This window comes from Trachinotus anak, unplaced genomic scaffold (genome assembly GCF_046630095.1).
Source record: "Trachinotus anak isolate AG129_WGS33_773 ecotype Australia unplaced genomic scaffold, CSIRO_AGI_Tana_v1 ptg000026l, whole genome shotgun sequence".
Lineage (NCBI taxonomy): Eukaryota > Metazoa > Chordata > Actinopteri > Carangiformes > Carangidae > Trachinotus > Trachinotus anak.
The window spans coordinates 4973553-4994147 of NW_027273877.1; the positions used below are offsets into that span (position 1 = coordinate 4973553).

Genomic DNA, 20595 nt, shown 5'->3' on the forward strand with positions numbered 1-20595 from the left:
CGATCTATTTACTTACAAACTTGGCGCATTATACAACACAGTCAATAAAGCATGATTTATTCATGCCATCTGGATCTTGTAAATGGGTTATACAGCATTTCAAGAAGTAGCGGCCAGAAATTGAAGCTAAAAAATGCATCTGCACCAATGCTCAGATCCATAAGTCTGCAAGTCTGGAAACTGTCTCATTTACTCGAATACATCATGTCCCAACTTCAAAGAGGCACTGAATCAGTTCACTGTGGGCACACAGAGGGGGCATTCTACTTCAGGGCGTTCATCAACATTTGTTTGAACTTCTCCAAGTCAATTTTCTTCAGGATGACCGCCTTGTGTGTCTTCTTGAGCCGATGCAGGTAGTCCAGGACCATCATGCCTCGGGTGTAATTCCCCTCCAGCTCCACCGTCACAGCAACCTGGGGACGGAAGATAAGAAGTTGTGTCCAGGACTGAAACATCTGGTCTCACTGGCTTCAAAGCAATGAAACAGAAACATGTTAAAGGGATAAAAGCGAAATCTCCACCTCTTCGCTTTCTGTCACCAGAGTGTCGTCGATGGCTGCAGCCAAAGCGTAGGTGTCGCAGGAGTTAAACCCTGGTCCGGCCACCAGCTCGTTCTGATACCGCTCAGTCTGGATCATCTGCAAGAGACAGCAATTTAACAACAGACATGAGTGACATTTACTCTGAATTCTTGTTCAGTGCGTTCAAATAACACACTCTGGACATTCTCCTACCTTCCGGGTGTGGCGGGAGATCTTCTCCATGAAACGAGCCTTGTCTGTGTCTTGGGCCAGCCAGGTGTCACAGAAAGACTGAGGGAGTAAAAAGACAAACAGGGAGGAATTCACTGAGAGTTTAGTTCTTCCACAACACTGAAAAAAAGTCAAGTATTTGGTCCATTTTATCAGCGTCACATGCTCAGTGTCTCTGATCATCGTGGAGCGGTTACAGACCCAGGGCAGGCTGTTCCTGCAGCTGAACTCCCAGGAGGCGATGTAGGTGGGGCAGGTGTAGCGGTCCAACACGACGTAGGCAGACTCAGGATCAGCCACAAAGTTAAACTCTCCACACTCAGTGGTGTTGCCCCTGGCTGCACACACACACACACACACACAACCACACACATAAAGCACCGTTGCCATCATTTACTGTACAAAACAACGTGCCTGACAGTGAGTGTAATATTTAAGTGGATATAAACGCAGACGACCTACACTCAATGTTTCCTCCCATGATGTAGAGCGCCTTCAGTTTCTTAGGGAGGGAGGGATCCAGCTTAACAGCAACGGCCAGGTTAGTGAGGGGCGCCGTGGCAACCAGAGTCACCTGTGCACGGTCCAAGAGAATATGGTACAGCTTTTAAACGTTAATGACAATATGATTGGTGCATGACTCCAAACAGGTAAGAGGGTATAGGTCTTAGTTACAGTCAGGTGAATTAATCAAACCCACTTCCTAGATCCCAGTATATGAATAAGAACTTTTTATATTATAATTTATAACAGAAGCCAAACTTTCTACAGGAAAAACAGATAATTAAATCACTGAGTAGGTTTTTACACTAATAACGAATATTTGTAGTTTTGTTGAATGAACAAAATTTTATATTTTATTTACTATTGACAGTCCTTTTTAATGAAGATGCCAATACAGTTCAGTATCTAGTGTCAAATAAGGGTTAGAGCATAAATAATACAGTAAGTGAAGTAAATAAGTAAAGTGTGACAACCAGTTACATCATAATGTGTTCAAGTGTGTGTTAAACTCACACAACCACATATATTTTCTTTGTTTTAACAAAATGCACTTCAGCAGGATATTTCTCAGCTGAAATGTTCCCGTCATATCTAATGCTAAAAGTCTTTACTGATATTTGGGGTTCACCAGCGACCCACCTCTCCTGGGTTTTCATCGACAATCTTGATGATGGCCTGCACAGCTTTTTCCTCCTGCAGCAGCTCCAGGCCTGGAGCGTCTGGATCTGGGACATCACCCAGTCCGTCCTTCCCGTGAAAGTCTCCAGCGTGGAGTTTTCGAGTGAGCAGGGGCTCAGCAAAGCCACGGTACACCGGGATCTGTGTGACGGGATGGGTTTTATTGAGCTGAAGCCACAGCCATGCACAAGGAATCATCATATGCAACCTTTCCCCTGCTGTTCTCCTCAGTAACACACTTACATCCAGCCTGTTGCAGACTTTCAGGACACGCAGTGTGTTCTTGAGGACGTTCTCCAGCGGGGTGTTGCCGTGGGAACAAGTGATCCCCAGGATCTCCACATCAGGGGCCGCAAGGGCCACCATGATGGCCTGAGCATCATCCACCCCTGTGTCCACATCGAGGATCAACTTCTTCTTCATCCTGTGTCAAACACTAAGAAAGAGTTTGCATGTGAAGAGCAGTAGTTTCTAATAAGACACACAATAATCGACAGTGGAGCAGTTTTCCTGACAGACTAAAGAGCTGGAGGCTGCAGGAACAATTACTTCTCACATGCACAGTCAGCTGCTGTTAAACACACACATAGTCTGCTTGTTTGTGTAGAGAAAAAGTGCCCACGTCATAAAGCACTTGGCAGTCCAAAACTTTTCCTCCTGCTTTTCATTATGAGCTTTTCATGTGCATCATTTGATCCACATTATTTATGATTTATGAACACAGCAATCATTAAGTTACAAGTTAAACTAGTTACAGTGAAGCTGAAGGCAACAGGAACATTTACTTCTCACATGCACAGTGAGGTATTATTACATACACACTTAGTCCGTCTGCTTGTCCTTGCATGTCATTGTTGCACCACAGCTTATAGAAAAATAGTGAAGAGTCTAGATATGTGCTGTGCATTATCTGGCAGAAATGTTAGGCGTGGCAGCATAGAGGAATTTTTTTTCATTAATTAAAACCTTTTTAAGCATTTACAAACATTTACAAGCATTACACATTTGAAGAATCTCAACAATTTGCTTATAGATGATGGAAAAAGAGGGTTTCATTTTTTGAAAAAGGTCTTTGTAAGATATAAAATCCTCACCTGGTGAGTGGATCCCGACAGAAGTTTACAGCTGGAGCGTGGAGGGGCAGCTGCTGAGTGCCTGAACTTAAAGAGCTGCTTTATAGAGGCTAAAGAGAGGTGTGGTATATGCAAATGAAGCAGGAAAAGGCCCCACCTCGGGGGTGTTTCAGTTACAAGCTTTTAGAAAAGTTTGCTTTGATTTGACTACACAGGGCCACAGAGAGTCTGTCTGCTGCTGGTTCATGGAACTAAATCCACTCCTCTGTTAAAAAAAACTGCATTTCCAGCCTTAAAGGGTCGTTTTAAAGGCTGAGGAAACACAGCTGGATTTTCTCGTTAAAGCCGTTAAAGATGTTTTGATAATCTGCATCAGCAAAAAATGACATGACAGCCAAGTAATGATAGGCGTTACTCACAGCACACAGACCTGTCCGTTACTCTCTTTAATCATTACTTAATGGACCTCTGCAAGACTCACTACAGCCAGAAGACCAGTAATTACAAGGGAAGATTTTTGTTGACTGAGGAGAAGATTTAGATTTTTGCCTTTATGATTTGAAAAAGAAAAAAACGTCTAAATTTTAACATAGAAATATATATGAATAGGAAAACGTAGATAGACAGACATAGACAAGGCTATGTTACGAAGTTGTTTTTTTTTCAGAAATATTTTCCTCAAGATTCACATGTTATTTGGTCAGGCTTGCAAAAGTGTGATTAATGATCCCAGGACATGCAGCATAAAGATGCATTTAAGGCTGAATAGTTTGCAGCTGTGCAGAAATGCAGGAGTCACAGTTAAACAGTAGAGTGAATATTAATATAACTTTGCTACATGAAGAATAAACAGCTTACAGAAAAATATTCCCCAGATGCCTTGTCTATGTGCGCACCAGAACTTCAGAGTGAAGAGTCTAGATATGTGCTGTGCATCATCTAGTCAGCAATACATAAATGATACACGGTATTTTTTAGAAGTGCAGGATATAAATGAAAACACTGCACCGTGGGGTTTGAAAGATATTTTGTCGGTGCAACATGAGCATGTAATATGATCAACCTGCCGTTAGGCGTGGCAGCGTAGAGGAGTTTCTTTCATGAGTTAAAACCTTTTTAAGCATTTTCGAACATTTACAAGAACTACACATTTGAAAACATCTTGACATTTATGCCTATAGATGATGGAAATAAAAGGTTTCGTGTTTTGAAAATGGTCTGAAAGAACAACTAAATGTAAACTCCTCACCTGGTGGGTGGATCCTGACAGGTGTTCACTGCTGGAGAGTGGAGGGGCAGCTGCTGACTGCCCGAACCTGAAGAGCTGCTTTACACAGGCCAGAAACACAAAGAGAGGTGTTGGCATATGTTAATGAAGCGGAAAAAGTCTCCACCTCAGTCTGTTACACTATTTAAATTATGTAACACACATATAAATATTACATTAATATTACAATAATAATACTCGCTACAAGCAGAGGACCAGTAATTATGAACTGCTGCATTGAGCCTGTAACAGAAAGGAGCTTAAAAATGTGATGGAGAAGTAGTTTGTGATCTTCAGTGGAAACTGGGGGACGCTCAGACACACAAAGAGAGGTGGTGGTATATGCAAATATGCAAGTATATAGAATGATTTGGTTTGTTTTTACATTTTACATTTGACATTAAAGTGCATTGTGATGACGTTATTTCATGCAAAGCCAGTAGAATAATCATTTATTCTATGACTCTGCTCTTGTGGAAAAGGGTGGGGTGTTAATTCTGACAGTTAAATACGTTTCCTTCTCTTCTCCTGGCGCCTCAGATAAGACAAAAAGAATTTAAAAAAAACACAGGAGGTGCAGAATGTCATTGTCTTTAATAGTAAAAAAGTACAGAATAAACAGTACAAATGTTATTGCTTTTATACACTGTTGTAGTTTGAGTTGTTCACCTTCATTTTTGCCATGATCGATCTTCTTTAGGACAACTACTAATATATTATGATATCTTTTATTTAGCATGAAAACAGGAAGTGTTGCACCCTCCCAAGGGAACACAGCTTTTGTTGAAGTTCATGTCCTCGTTTTAAACCAGTCCGTTCAGTCAGCGGTGAACTTCGGGCCCTTGTTTCATTCCTCTGAATCTTCCGCATCGTGTGAGTCAGGCTTGGGCCTGGCCAGGTTGGCCCTGACCCGAGCCTGGTCCACGGCATCCAGCAGGTTTTTGGAGTCGAGCGCGAGAGTGTGAGCGGCCGCCAACATCTGCCGCTGGCACTCCTCCTTCAGCGACGTTACCGAGTTCTGCTGGGCCAGTCGCATCTTATTGATCAGCTCCCCTAAGTCCTTGTTCAGCAGTTTCTTCGTGCCCTCGATCTGAGAGAGGATCACGTGATACAGTTTGGTCAAAGCAGATTCTCCATTATAACAAGAGTCAGAAGAATTAAAAAGATCGGAAGCAGTCAAAGTGATTTAATAAATATACTTGCATAATTAAGTATTTAAATAGATAGATAATGCATAGAGATTTTAATGTCTAGTAATGTTTAATGTCTAGTCTGTCAGTAAGTAAAAAACAAGGAATGTAATGTAAAAGTCATGTAATGTGTGTAAGAGGAGGTGAGGCCTCTACCTCTGTGGTGACAGAGCAGTGCAGGGAGGGCAGGATCTCATCCACACTTTGGATCAGGCTGCGGAGACTCACGCCCACCGCCTGAAGGTGGAGGGAGGGAGGCCAGGACAGGTGGAGCGTGTGTGGCAGGGAGGGAGGAGGTGGGAGAGGGAAACAAAGAGAGAGATGGAAAACATAAAGAGTCGCTCTTTCTTAAATTGGCTGTGAAGAAATGATCCGCAGGCCGTCCATGGACCTACTTTGACGGCGTTGGGATACTCGGAGGCGGGCAGCGTGTTGACCTCGTTCTTCAGCTGGACCACCTGTTTCACCATCAGCATGACGCCCGTGTAAACCTGATCACCTGATCGGTCCAGCTCAGCTGTGGGGCGAGGCTGCGACACACAAAGCAACACACTGCTTCACTTTTCCAGGACTAAGTGTCGACAAACACCTCGGAAAAGAAAAGCTGTGCAACACATCTGACTCCTCTAGTCGCGTTTTACCTGCGAGACCGGCATCGGAGGCTTCTCTGGAGGACCTGAGACACACAGACAGAAGTACATCTGCACATTTTGCACACCCAACATACAACATTACGAGTGGAACAGGCTAGAAGAATTAAAGCTTGTTTGTCAGCTCTCTTAAAACTGGACTCACCATTTTCCGGTGGCTTTTCAGGGGGCTGCAAAGACAGAGAAGAAAGTGTTTAAAAGGTTTCAGGTTTCAGAGTGTCACTGTGAATCCCCTTTCTATTGAACAACTGACGGGTTAAAAAAAACAGATGGGTTTCACACCGAGGTTTTTATTCTTTACTGCCACCATGGGGACAAGAATTTAACGGCACGTGCACCGGATTGCCTAAGATATCCGGTATAGCCCCATGCAGATGATAATACTGGTTATTTATGGCATGAAAATCTTTCAGAGTGTTTTAAAAGTTGAAAACCAGATGAATAACGCTGAAATTAAACCTTAACAGAGATTCAGGATTGAATACAACGCTCACATTCACACAGCAGGAATGAAAAGGACAGGGTACCTTGATTTGCGAATCCACTCGCACGACAGGATCCTGCACAAAGACGCACAAAGATCAGCGGCTGTGTTTGCATGACGCGGGTGACGCGGTGAAGCGTCGTTACAGTGCAGTCGTGTTCCTGCACACACTCAGATTTCATAACATTTAGTCATGTGCTCCTCGAAAGACCTTCCGCTGGTGAGACGTTTCGTCACACGCTTGAGGCCTCGGACTACTTCCTGTGTTCAGCAGTGAAAGGCGACGGGCTTGTGTGTGTGTGTGTGTGTGTGTGTGTGTGTGTGCGTGTGTGTGTGTGTGTGTGCGTGATCTCTTACCAGTTGTCTTTCCTCCTGTTCCAGCCACTGTGAGTCCATCTGCATCTCTCGTCTTTGTCTTTGCAAAGTGTTCTCAACGTGCGCTCTCTCTTTCTCCCACGCTGGCCTGCTGTCCTTCTCTGCTGCCTACACACACACACACACACACACACACACACACACACACACTCTTTAAACGTACCTCTTATTTCACATTTACAGTCTGACCTCAGGTTGTACTAAAGTCACATGAGTTCAGTCAGTTTACGTCCATTTTGTGACTCAGGCAACTGAGCACATTTTTTACACTCTGACCTAAATTTGTTGTAGCTGTCGTTGCAGAATGTGACTTCCCTCTCGTGTTGTGATGTAATTTGGGAGGTTTAGTCATTGTGTTATATGTACAATATATCGGTATTGATATAACATATTATTGGTCATCTTGTAAATACATCCTGTCATATTGTGTGTGTGTGTGTGTGTGTGTGTGTTTGGGCACCTGTTTGTGTGCCACCCGAGGAAGGGTGTTGCCTTGTATTCTGGACGGCTGGTGAGAGAGAGGAAGACATGTCGTTGCTTAAAAACACAACCTGTAGTTGTCAAATTAGAGGTCATCAGGTTGACCCCCCCCCCCCCTTTAACGTAACCGCTGGGGTCCATATAAAAGTAAAAAATGAACACATTCTTTAAAATCGTAAGCTGTAAATGAAACGCAAAAAAGGGCAGGCGCCACAAACTGAACATGAACGGCACAGTTAAAGTAACTGAGATTTTCACTGAGATTCCTGCAGTCATCAGTCATTCTCGCACACGGCTGCGGCGGCTGCGCAAGATTCTGTGATGCAACTGCAAAGCCCGAGACACCACAAGCCCGAGATCTGGTGACTGTGCCGACGTGAAGCTTATCCGACCCGCAGGTGCAGTAGCAGTTTATGAGGAGTGTGTGGTACCTTGGGTGGAGGGTCTGCGTGGTTGGAGTTAAACACTGGTGGGATGGAGCGTGACCTTGAGTCTGACTTCACACCCTGCTCCTGCTCCAGCTCCATCCTGTGGATCTCACTGTCAAACACACACAGACGGTTTTTTTTTTTTTAAAGATGAGTTGGTTTTTTCAAAATGAAGGTGTGTGTGTGCAGGTGTGTGTGTTACCTGAGGGAGCAGACGAGCTGGCTGAAGCCGGGCCGGTTGTGCGGCTCGTAGGCCCAGCAGCGGGTGAGCAGGGAGTAGATGGTGGGGGGGCAGAGCTGCGGTTTGGGGAGTCGGACTCCAGTCTCCAGCTGGTTGATCACCTGCCCGTTCTCCAGCCAGAAGAACGGCTGCTGGGCCATGGAGAAGATCTCCCACACACACACGCCTGTTTGAACACACACACACCAACTGTATTGTCTTGTATCACACTAAAAAGTTGTTCATTCACTTTAAAGTTTAATATTTTATCAAATCACTAGTGTGCAGTGGTTCTGGTGGCTCAGCTCAGACTCCATGTTTACACAGGTGTAAACACACGCAACTCACCACAACCCACAGCCTCCAGATCTATGATTCAACTCCTCTGACAGTGTGTGAAAGACACAGATTGATTCGACTATAACTCTATATTTATCTTCAGACGCCGGTAAAGACACAACCAAACGAATGTGAGCGTGTAGAAGAGCGTGTTTCTCACCAAACATCCAGACGTCACTGGCTGAGGTGAAGCGTCTGAAGTTGATGGATTCAGGTGCCATCCATTTGATTGGCAATCGACTAACTGAGGCTGCACACAGAGCAGAGACATGTCAGTGGACAATAATATCGACTGAGCATTTATCTTTGCGTTTGTAAAGACTGAAATAATGTGTGAGGCAAATTACAGCTAAAATAAGCTTCTGGGACAGACGAGCTTTGACATGCATGAATGAGTTTCCTCTGCACTGCATTTCTCTGAAATGTTTACCACAAACATTTGTGTGTGTGTGTGTGTGTGTGTACCTTTATAATACTCTTGCTCGTCAACGTAGCGAGACAGACCAAAGTCACCGAGCTTGACGCATTCAGGCGATGCCACCAAGACATTTCTCACCGCTATATCTCTGCAGCCACACAGGAACCAAGAGGTGAAACGAAGATCAGAGGAACATTTCTCACCAAAATAAAGCGGCATGCGCTCAATTAGGTCAGACATCAGGTGTCTCACGAAATGCTTGCAGATTCTCGACACTTTATGCCAAAAAACAGGTATGCACATGCAAATACGTGAGGCTGTGCTACCTGTGCACCATGTTGAGTCCCTCCAGGTACGCCAAGGCTTTGCAGATTTGTAGACAGTACAGGATTAACGCTGCTCCGCTCAGGGTGTACTGCTGCTCCACGAGATAGTGCCCCAGCTGTCAGGGAAACAAAAACGTTGTATTCACACTCATCTTGAAAGTATCTTTACTCATTTTGGATCTGTTTTCTAGTTTCAGCAAAACGTCTTCCTGAGCGCACAAACAAACAAACGCACCTCTCCAAGTTCGTACAGCTCCATGACGATCCAGACAGGATCAACCTCAATGACCCCGATGAAGCGCACAATGTGAGGGTGATCCAGGTTTTTCATCAAGTCTGCGACAGACAGAGCAACATTGAAATATCACGTTCAGAGGATTTATTCATGTCAGAGAAGAAGAAAGCAACAGGCTGGAAAAAGAGCAAACAATTGGAGGAGAGGAGTCATGAGCGTAGTCTGTCTCTTAACCACTGAACTACATCAGAAAATAAAAACTAACCACAGACTTTGTTTGGGGCTTGTGCAAGAGATGAACTGTAATTTTCCTCATGAGAAATTTGGGTACAGTCACACCACGGCGTGTATCACAACATCAAGCTTGTTTCCTGCAGCTGTTTGGAGTGAAACGAATCTTTCCTCAGCAGTAAATATTCACCAGAGTCCAAATGAAAGCTGCCAACTGTTTGCTATGTATTTCTCATTTTCTTTGTCCCACTCTGTGATATTACTGTGCGTACCTTTCATCTTGATTTTACAGACACTGACACTGACAGAGGCCTATCCTCCCAACTATAATTATTATCAGACAAAACAGGAAGGGAGGAGGGACTGCAGCCGTTTTTCTCTTCAGTCTGGGTAACGTGAATCGACCACCAAGATATTCATCACGAATCCTACAGGGAATCTCATGTGTCAGCATCAGTCATGGAGCTCATGTGTCTACTGTAGGGGATGCCTTATTCCCACCGTGCATGACATCATCAGAGAGCTTAATGTCTCCATAGTTACGCTGATGTCACCTGACTGTACATCTCTGCTGAACCCCATGGTGCCACAGCTATAAAGCAATGGTTTCCAGAAGTTCTGCAAGGAACTGCTGTTTTTAATAGTGTGGGGGAATTAACTCACGTTTGCTTCACTGCAAAAATCACATGAGATCTCCGTTTTCATGCTGGGGCCACCGCAGCCTCCAGTCTGTGCCTCTTCACAAAGCCACAACCAAGCAACAGGAAGCCGACTACACCAACCTCCTGGCTGACAAAACGCTGAAATGTGCCCGACTGAGATGCTCTGCTCCTCTGTCGTCACATTTTACTGTAAGGTGCCTTCATCCTGCTTTATGGTGTCTGTCATTCAAGCAGCAGTGATTCATGCTGGTGATGTCTCACGCTTCCTGTTATGAAGACCTGGCAGGCTTCACAGTTGCATCACAAATCTCCACAGAAACTCTAAGAGCCGAATGCATGACTTAGACGTAAAGTGTACTGAGAGGAAATAATCACAGCAGCGGCCTCGTACTCACCCGCTTCACTGAGAAACTTCTCCTTCACGTCTGCTGAACAGTCCTTACATGTTTTGATGGCCACACGGATCCTCTCCCCTGTCTGCAGACACACACACACACACACACACACACACACATCTATTACATTCACCCTGTGTATTTTCACTGGTGCATTCAACATTGACTTTTATTCTCAGTGTGATATTTGGTAGTGAACTGTGCCGATATGTAGACAGTAGAAGAACTCACTGGGCTCTTATAAACTCCATCATGAACCTCTCCGAAGAATCCCTCACCCAAGATCCGACCCACAACCACATCATCTCTGGAAATCCTGTGTTTGTCTGGACACACACACATTAGAAAACAGAGATATGTGTATGGTGTATTGAAACTTTTGAAAATGAAATAAAAATTGTAAATGAGTTTTTTTTGCCTTTCAAATTCCCCACTATGATAACATCTGTACTCGTTTTGACTCTACTGTGCTGCATTCAGGTACCTCAAGGAAACAAAGCCTTTGACGCAGGTGCAGGTGTACAGGTGAGCTACATGTTAAACCTCTGCATGTACTTTAGGGAGGAAAAAGCTCAGTATACAAGGATGTTTTTTTTTTACTCCATCAGGTCAAATGTTTTGGTTGAAACTGAAACTTGCTGAGGGGCTTGGCAGAACCAAAATTAGGTTTACACAAACACTTTTACACATTTTTTTCTTGCCTGTGTCACGAAGTGTTGGTTCAGTCCAGGGTAATTTTTGGAGAGCGGTTTTGAAAGTTTCAAAAAAATTCCACTTTTTCTTAAGTTGTCACATGTCGTAATGATTTTTCAAAATGTTCCTTTCTCAAGGAGGAAGCAGATGGTTCAGTTGCTTTAAAGTTGTTTGTGCTGTTTTTTCCGTTATTGATGATCAAAATAACACAAATGGGGGAAATTCCTTTTAGGGCATTGATGAACAGGTTAAATCAAACACTACTCACCGTTAGAGATTGCTTTGCCTTCTGGAATCTCAGCATAAATATCAGAATCTGAAGTCAAAGAAATTACAACTATTTGCTTTGCCATTGTTGATCAATCAAACTTAATTATTGCCCAGCAGAATGTGAAAATATGAATATAAGCAGAGTGGGGAGCAAAGCTAAATATTAAACATTCAGGAGGCTGAAATGGAACCAAATCCCTATTAAATATACGGCTAACATATAAGTGAATTTATAAATTGTGATTAGATTTATTCAGACCTTTATTGGGACCCCTGGGGACAGCACTGGAAGACAGAGGGAGATGTTTCTTCTTTAAAACAAGCAGTCAGTGACATTTCACCTACAAGCCAGCCTGTTTGCATTGGAATGCTGAAATGACTGTGACCTTTTTTTTTTCGACGAGAGGCAAAAAAAGATTTAAAAAAAAAAAAAAAAAAAAAGATATCCGGAACATGACGGAGGAGGCAGGTGTGAAGCTATACCCAGAAATTCACCACCACCATGGAAAAAATATCTGAGTCTTTCATCTTCAGCAACATTTAAGAAACACTACTTTCCAATATGATTCATCACACTTACCATTTTGGGATGGGGGGAAGTTTCATTCTCGTGTCTCTCCCTGTAACAACCAGATATTATTTCATTTAGTTGTAGCTGTCAGGGCGACATTATTTATTTTGAAGTAAGATTTCATGTTTTTAGACCTGGTCTTACTTTGACATCTATGGATCCTATCAGCTCTAACGTTTTAGTCACTAATAAGAGGACGCAGCCTCATCACTACACAGCTTTATATTATTTTTTATATAATTATATTATGTCATAATATTTTATATATCATATATAATATTTAAATATTATCAATATGGTGAGCAACATGACAGTAAACTGTTTTAAATAAAGGCCCCAGTTATTTAAACCAGACGCTTGAGGTGAAACAGAAAGTGAATGCACCTGAATCCCTGTGAGTTTGGTGTTTAATGTCGACTAATGGAGAATGATTATGAAAGTATGAAAGTAAATCACGGATAAATAAATACTGAAAAATAAAAATGGCCCAGGTCTGTGCAGCCAGTGTTGGATAGTTTCATATCTTCAGACTGAGATTGTTGCATTATTGATGTTGACACATTACTGTCACTGTACCTTTGCTGGCTCTGACAATGAGCGAGCTCTCAGAGCTGCCGTCCAGTCGACAGTAGCCGTCGATAAGGTCGGCCATGTTCTCCGCTACAGCCAGGGAGGGGGTTTTCACTGACAGCGGCTGGAGGGTTTAACACATGATATTGTGTTTCTGTTCAGAGCAACCTTTTGAATGTATGAAAGGTTTTCACAAAACAGTTTGGCCCTGTTCAAAGTCCCTGCACCTTTTCCAGGAAATAGCTCCCTGCTGCCTGATACCTTATCATACACATGTGAGAGCAGTATTAATCTTTTAAGCCAACAAATAAGCATGTGCAAAATCAGGAAGTGCACCAATACCTGCTTGTCCTCTATGTGCACGGTGAGCAGAGCACGACCGTCAGTCTCTGCAGAGCAGGAGATGCTGCGCACCTGAGAGAACGCAGCCAGACACTGGGGCTGCAAAAGACACAAAAGATGTACAACTTGGAAATAAATAAGGAATGAACTGATACAACAATCCTGTGACACTCGCTTGCAATTATGTATCTTCACCTTTTGTCTTTCATATTGTATTAAATTGACAAAAAAAAAAAAAAATCAACAAGCATTTAAAAGAAGCTGAGAGAAGAGGGTTCAAGCTTACTGTTGAGTTCTCAACTTGTTGACTGAGGCCTTCAGGGCCGATGACCAGGTCTATTGTTATGTTCCAGCCGTGCTATAAACACAGGAAACACACAAAGGACAACAGGATAACATGTATGAATATTTGCTTCTTTTGCATCTAAGAACATCCAGAGAAATAACACACGACAAGACCAACATGTCTCAGCAGAGAAGCAATTCCAGTCTTATGAACAGAGATTTTGCCCAAGAGTTTATCAACTGTGGTGAGATCAGCCTCAGTCCGTCTCATAAAGGTCAGAGGTCAAAGTCAGAGTGGTCAGAGGCATTTAACACTTTACAAGACAAGAGTCTTTTTGGATTATTACTATGAAAGCTAACAGGAGATGGCCGCTCGTCTGTGTCTGAAGGCCATCTCAGCCACTCACCACCAGCTGGCAGGCGAAGCTCTCCTGGGTGTAGCTGTTGCACTGAGCTAGAGTGGTGAAGAACTTGGCCATGCACTGATCCTGATTCAGAGTCGAGTAGCCCTGAAACGTCTGCTGGATCAGGCGGCGCAACTGCTTCGGCTGATACACACACACACACACACACACACGGTGAATCAGCTAATTCCATCACATGAAGGTTAAATGAGTGTGGAACAGTCGCTCCGCCTCCCTACCTTCATGCTGTCAATCAGCTCTTTGGGGAAGAACAGGTCCAGCCCCACGTCCTTCCTGATGGAGGAGAGTCAGACCACCATCATGACACAAACTCTCCTTTTCAAAAGCATACACAGCCACATACGCAAACTCCACAGCAGCGCTTCCATCACCATTCATGCCTTGGGTTTAACACCCTCTCCTGAATGTGAACCAGCTGTTGCACAGGGTTGCTCGTCTGTAGCTTGTTGAGCATTGTGTTATATATATGCAGGTTTTTATGCTAACCACATTTTCCCTCTGCATTTATCAGTCAGGCCACTTGGTGCTATATGTGGTTTCCCCCTTCGGGGCCTTTGCACATCGGATGGTTAGCTGAACAGATACAATATGTGCCAGTTAAAACAGATATGAGATATCATGTTACACTGAAATATAACAACTATTCAATGATTAATCAGCCTGATGTAAATGGAAAATTGCCATTAGTCTAAATGGTGAGGACTTACTCTAATAGCTCAAAGTTGGACTTTTTCTCCAGTCCGTTTGGATTCATGTCTTTGTAGAATCTCCTGCGACCACAATAAAAAAACACAAATACAATAATATTTATGAACAAACGGCCTGTAATTTTAATAGAGAATATGGAATGATACTAACTCTGGAGCAGTAAAAGATGAACGTCTTTTTTTTAGGTGGTTGTTCAGTACCTAATCTCCAGACAGCCAAGCTGCAGAGCCATCCCGTCACTGACTTTTGAGGCATACAGCTGCATGTAGTCACTTCGCACCTGTGGAGAAGCGCACACACGTTCCACTGACTGCAGCCATTATTAACACTGACCCTCACCTAACCCGTACCTGTGTCTAAACTCCTAAACAAGGAAAGAAAGAGAGTCAGGAAAATGACCTCACTCCTCGTACAACTCGAAATATTGTGCAAGAGGGAACACACACACAAAAAGACGCGCTCAACCAGACTTGGCACATCACTGACCTGCTGGTAAAAGTAGAGCATAGTGGTTCTGTCGTCTTTGAATTTCTTCATGAAGTCTGATGGGATGTACCTGATCCTCAGGTCGTATCTGGACAAAACGCGCATCACAGTCAGCTTTACCAAGTCATGGCCCTTTGCTACAGGGTTGTGTCAAAAAACTGTAGTTAAAAAGCATCAACTCGCAGCTTTACTGACGACTGACCTCCACTCAGCCTCCAGGTGTTGCTGTTCGTAGCGCTGGGTGAGTTCGGACACCGTCAGGTCTGGGTGCAGCCAGTGGATCTCTGAGGACTTCAGGTGTTTGAGGAGGAGGCCGTAGCAGAGGCTGTGCTGTATGTCAGGACCCACGCAGCCACTGGACAACACTGCATTGATGATAGTCTGGGATAGAAGTAATGTCCACAATGTTAATATGGATAAAACATATTGATAATTACAGCACTAACAGGCTTGTCTATCTAATAAACCAATTTCTCAACAATCTCTCTGCAGCTCTTCCTGTGTCTAAAATATATAAAACACTTCTCTGTTTTCTTATCTTACAAAACAGTATACGCTAGTATAACAGAATACTGTGATGTAACGGAGTATAGTAATAGTATAGTACAGTAGGAACAGCACAACAGAGTAAAGTAGAAGACAATGTAGTAGAGGATAGTAAAGTACATTTGTACAGTAACTAAAGAACAGTGGTGGAGAACAAACAGTAGGGTAGACTAAGCTCATAGCATAGCATTGTTAAGTACATCAGAGGGCAATAAAGTACAGTAGAGTACAGAAAAGTACATTAGAGTACAATGAAGTACAGCACAGTAAGAAGGCAGTTATCGTGTGCCATTAAATGCAGAGTACAATAAGGTAAAGTATAGTCGAGTACAACTGAGTACAGTACGGTAGAATACAGATAATTGACAGTAAAGTACAGTAAAGTGGTGAACAGCATGATACAGTAAAGCAGAGTATGGTAAAGTCCACTAGAGTACAGTTGAGAACAGCACAGGAAAGTACAGTAGAGTATAGTAAAGTCAGTGCAGTATAGTACAGTGAATTAGAGGAAAGTATAGTAGAGGACATCAAAGTGCAGTACAGTAGAGTACAATAATGTACAGCAGAGTAGCAGATAGTAGAGTAAACAGTGGAGTGCGGTACCCGGACAGTCCAGCCCTCCTCACAGCGGACCAGTTTGAAGTTCTTTCCCAGGTTGGAGCTGTTGCTAAGGAAACACACTTTGATGATCTTCACCGGGAAGATGTTGTCCCTGGCGACAACTGCTGTGGGAGACGCATCCAAGGAGTCCGACCGGCTGATGGGAGACATGCTCCTCCAGGTCAGGGTGCTGGTGTCTCCCGACATGACGCACACACACTCAGCACGCACACACGCCCGACACACACATCGCTGTCACACCTACACACACATTTATCTCCGTCTCTTCACTCTCTCTCACACAGTCGAACACATGAGGGGACGCATTGAAGCTGAGGGACACAGACAAAGGAGGTGGACACAACGACCACGACACGGTCATCCTCTGCTGGATCTGAAGAATTTTAAAGAACGTCCATATGTTAGAAAAGGATTCCGCTCCTGCTGCGGTCCCTCTGTACTCACCGGAGTTGCAAACGATCCACAGCTCAGCACGTGAAATATAATGTTGGGCTTTATAACTGAAAACAAGACGACACCAGCAACAAACCGCACTCATATCACTTTGTAAGGACTGGTATCGTTGGTCTTCCTCGACGGGCTAACAGAGCAGACTTCTGAAGCTGCGAGCTGAAGAAGAGCCTCATCTGTAAGCAGAAGAGGAAATGTTACTTGCAGGCAAAAAAAAAAAAGGAAGTTGAACAGCAGCGAATAGAAAAACTTACAGCGCCGATGAAACTGTCATGTCACCCCCTATCTCACATGCAATGGCACAGTCCAGCACCAAACCACAACCCGCCCCCGCTGTGAAAAACACGGGGCACGGCCTACAATACCATAACTTCCCTTTCTAAAAGTTCTGATGAGCAAACAAACAGCACAAGTGAAAATGGTAATTTGGTCCAAAGAAATTATTATAGAGGTGAATATCATAGAAGAACTCCTTCAAGTACCTCAGGCAAACAGAACATTTAAATCTAAATGAATATCTAGATTGGGTTGGGAAATTTCACACCCTAAAGAGGAGGTAAATTTACAGGTTTTCAACCACACTAGCGCGGCTGTACAGATGGAAACAGATGGAAGTGTTAAAATAGCTCGATAAATCATTGGAAAATCATTGTGAAATTTTGGATTGACACTCATTGTGCCCACAGGATGAATCCTGCTGACCTTGGTGATCCTCTGACCTTTCCTCTAGTGTCACCACAACATTTCTAGTTTTTTTTGTAAACTGTCGGATGGATTGGAAATTTAATAAACAGGTGCATCAGTTTGAAACTGAAAATATTGCCAATATTTCCAGTTGAATGTTGGAAATTCTCAAGAGCAAAAGACATTCACAACAACATGGGTTTCAAATGTGTGAAAATCTCACGTCTTCCATTAAAAAAGTCCTTGACAGGGACAGTTGGTCTGAAGCCGATGTCCAGATGCAGATACGCTGGTTGATGTCTCCTTTTCGAGGAAATGGTTGAATGTAAACGGGAGACCGAGTTTTTCTGACCATCAGAAGGTCGCTCATTATTAAATGATGGTCAAATCTAAGAGACCAAACAAACTTCAGGTCCGTTCTGTCACATCTCACCTGGACAGGTTTTCATCCATCAACATGGTGATTTCCGGTATATGCTCCCGCCTCCAAGCTCCCATCAGCCCATCCAGTCCTGTTACACTGGAATGATACCGTTGTGTTGGTTTGATTAAATACAGCTTTAATAGTAATATGCGTTATTCCAATTACCATAATTAATGAGTAATACACAAGTCATGTGTATCATTTACAGTAATATCTAATGAATCATCATGAATTAACATATTAACAACAATTAACATTTCACAAGCTTTTATTTGATAGTTCATGCTGATTAAATCCAACGCAAAATTCAACAGAATAAGTCACCTCTCTAATGGATGTGGTCACTTCCTCATGAGACAATAATTAAGGTTAAATCCAGTGATATCTGTATGACTCCCTTGTCTGCACGCAGGACCTGCACATCAGTTACCTCTGACCTCTGATATGTGTCTGCGGATGCGATTTACGGCCTGTATGTTCTCTTTCCTTTGCAACAGGATCAACAAACCCCCTTGAATGAGTCATTGTGATGTCTGTGGTCCAAGCTGATGTCATCTCACAAATACTGTGATGATAAATGCTTCAGGGGGGGCGGGGGGCTTGTTCTTGAGCTTGTACAGATATTCTACCACAGTCTTACTCATAAAAAACAGCATATCCTGTTAACATCGAGCACCTGTTCACACCTGCCTTTGTCTCCGAAGCGTTGTCCTGTTTCGTTTTCATGTTGCCTGGTTTTTGAGAGCGTGGCCGAGCTTTTATAGCTGTGCCATCTGTCTTCATCCCACCCTGCCACGCTCGCAACTTAGATGGCTCTGCATGAGTGGGTGCGTGTGAGGAGTGGGTCACATATGTGGATGTGTGACAGCAGTAACTGCCAGTAAAAGTGGCAGTTTTGTGTCTCCCCACGCAAAATACTAAAATAGTTTGATACTATTCACTGTTGAATTTGTCCAGGGACACTATGATGCTACCAATTCGTGGGATTGTGCAGATATAGATGGGTGTCTAGACGGGACCGATGACCAATATCCTCTCAAAAAACGTTCCCTCTTTAGGTGTTTTGGTGATGATGGCGGAGAGAACTGTCTGACACATCAGTCCCAGATCTCCTGTAGGTGTTCAGGTGAGTTGAGATGTGGGCACTGTGAGGGACACAGCACATGATGCACACAGGTAGCACATTAAATTACTGGAAGCATTCAAAACTGACGAATAAACATCAACCAAAACATATGCAAAAAGTTTTAATATAAGCTGGGGGAGAAGTTCATCTTGTACTTGTGAATAAACTGGGAGGATGCAGCTGAGCATATTTAAAAACAGAAAATAATAAATAATAAATAATAAATAATAACAACAAGGGCCCATGACAGCAAAGGGGAGGAGGCAAATGATCACGGACTACTTGCTTGTGTTAACGAGACTTCACAGAAAATGACATCAAACTTCATATGAGTGTTTAGTGTGACATCCTGTCGCGCATGGTCTCTTTTCACACCCTCAGCCCCAACCTAGTTTGCTTCTGATCAAAACCTGTATTTACGGAGCACTTTTCTACAGGCACAGTCTATTTCTAGGCATTTTACTGAACTGATATTGTCTAAATGAAGCTAGCAGTGAAGCAGGATAGGAAGCCCAACCCAGACACCATATGCACCATCTTGAGGGTCACATTATTAGACTTCATAGCTATCTATTTATCTATCTATTTATTTATTATTGTGTTATTTTTTGCTGATTAATCAGTTAACCATAATGTCAGCATGATGTACTCATGAAGTCTTAGTTCTGGGAGCTATAATCTAACATCCAAATACTCTCCACTGTTTCCTTCACTGGATTTAATCCTTATCGGGATTTGCAAACCAGTGCACATGCAAAATTGGTTGTTTGATGTACAGAGGAATTAGCAGACGTGAATGTTGAAAATAAAATACATGTATTGTAAATGGTACTGCATGCATGGACACAACTCAACCATTCCAAAAATAAAAGCATAAAGTTAGGGTATAAACAGGTGATATTTCAATTAAATATCACTTTATAATTTCAAAAAACTCCCTGTCAAACATGACAAGGAGCTTTCTTTTATTACTTTTCAGTGACCCTGTGAGGGATTTATTTGAGATAAATGTTATAGGGTGTGTTTCTGATTTAATGCTGTTAGTTTGCAAACCACTGTAAAGTGGAAATTCTAGCATCAGCAAAACCTATAAACTAAATTGTCCGGCAGAGGGCGTGACAGCCCAGTTCAACACTGATGATGTTAACAGGCTTCCAGTCCATGAGTTATCAATGTCACAGGAACAAACCAGCTTAACTCGGGAGTTATGGTTCACTGGGAAAATAGACACTAAATGTAAACATTGGATGCATTTTAAATCTGTACAAATTTGAATGGAGTTCGGTGCAGGGCAGGTAATGTTTATGTCCAACTGTAAATGGAGAGCAACTTGCTCAATAAGGGAAATACATTTAATAATTTAGGGAAATGTTGGGAATTGGACCATTTCAGTCTCTGGCTCCCTCAGATGAGGCGCTGCGCGGTTTTATAAGCCTGTTATCATCGATGGGACGGTCCTGGGATGTGCGGCGGTCAGAAACATCAAGCCCCTCAATGATAATAAGAGTTAAAACGGAAGTAATGGTTTTGCCTTCAAAGTAAAAGTCCTAAACGACTGGCGCAGAAAAAAACGAACGCGCCGAAGTGCTTTTAATTTGAAAGCTCTGAAAGTAAGTCACATTCTGCAGGATCTGGATTGACGCTGGTGCAGCTGCGACTTTATGCACAAGTAAAGGTGCCGCCG

At 43.1% G+C, this 20595-nt stretch overlaps 2 protein-coding genes across 6 annotated transcripts; both read right to left on the minus strand.

Moving 5' to 3' along the window:
* Positions 1–38: 38 nt before the first annotated feature.
* LOC139609523 (inosine-uridine preferring nucleoside hydrolase-like) lies at positions 39–4339 on the minus strand. Of its 5 annotated transcripts, none has more exons than XM_071464234.1 (9): positions 4260–4317; positions 3032–3120; positions 2181–2361; positions 1899–2078; positions 1218–1329; positions 957–1093; positions 738–815; positions 525–641; positions 39–416 (listed from the first exon to the last, which is right to left on the minus strand). In XM_071464234.1, exons 3-9 carry the CDS (start codon positions 2358–2360, stop codon positions 264–266), a joined length of 957 nt encoding a protein of 318 aa, XP_071320335.1. In that variant the 5' UTR covers position 2361; positions 3032–3120; positions 4260–4317; the 3' UTR covers positions 39–263. The 5 variants fall into 5 exon arrangements, with proteins under 5 accessions (XP_071320335.1, XP_071320334.1, XP_071320332.1 ...); XM_071464233.1 differs by having other exon boundaries at positions 2181–2373; positions 4260–4292; XM_071464231.1 differs by lacking the exon at positions 3032–3120 and having other exon boundaries at positions 2181–2373; positions 4260–4339.
* Positions 4340–4852: 513 nt separating this feature from the next.
* LOC139609804 (protein-tyrosine kinase 2-beta-like) lies at positions 4853–16861 on the minus strand. Its single transcript, XM_071464785.1, has 30 exons — positions 16672–16861; positions 16210–16538; positions 15263–15441; positions 15061–15148; positions 14775–14854; positions 14574–14636; positions 14085–14139; positions 13849–13989; positions 13443–13514; positions 13157–13255; positions 12821–12938; positions 12254–12293; positions 11933–11958; positions 11672–11719; positions 10942–11036; positions 10711–10792; positions 9423–9523; positions 9188–9303; positions 8909–9009; positions 8604–8693; positions 8087–8291; positions 7888–7996; positions 7437–7484; positions 6959–7084; positions 6645–6677; positions 6263–6287; positions 6109–6143; positions 5863–5997; positions 5624–5704; positions 4853–5367 (listed from the first exon to the last, which is right to left on the minus strand). Exons 2-30 carry the CDS (start codon positions 16411–16413, stop codon positions 5125–5127), a joined length of 2838 nt encoding a protein of 945 aa, XP_071320886.1. The 5' UTR covers positions 16414–16538; positions 16672–16861; the 3' UTR covers positions 4853–5124.
* Positions 16862–20595: the final 3734 nt, after the last annotated feature.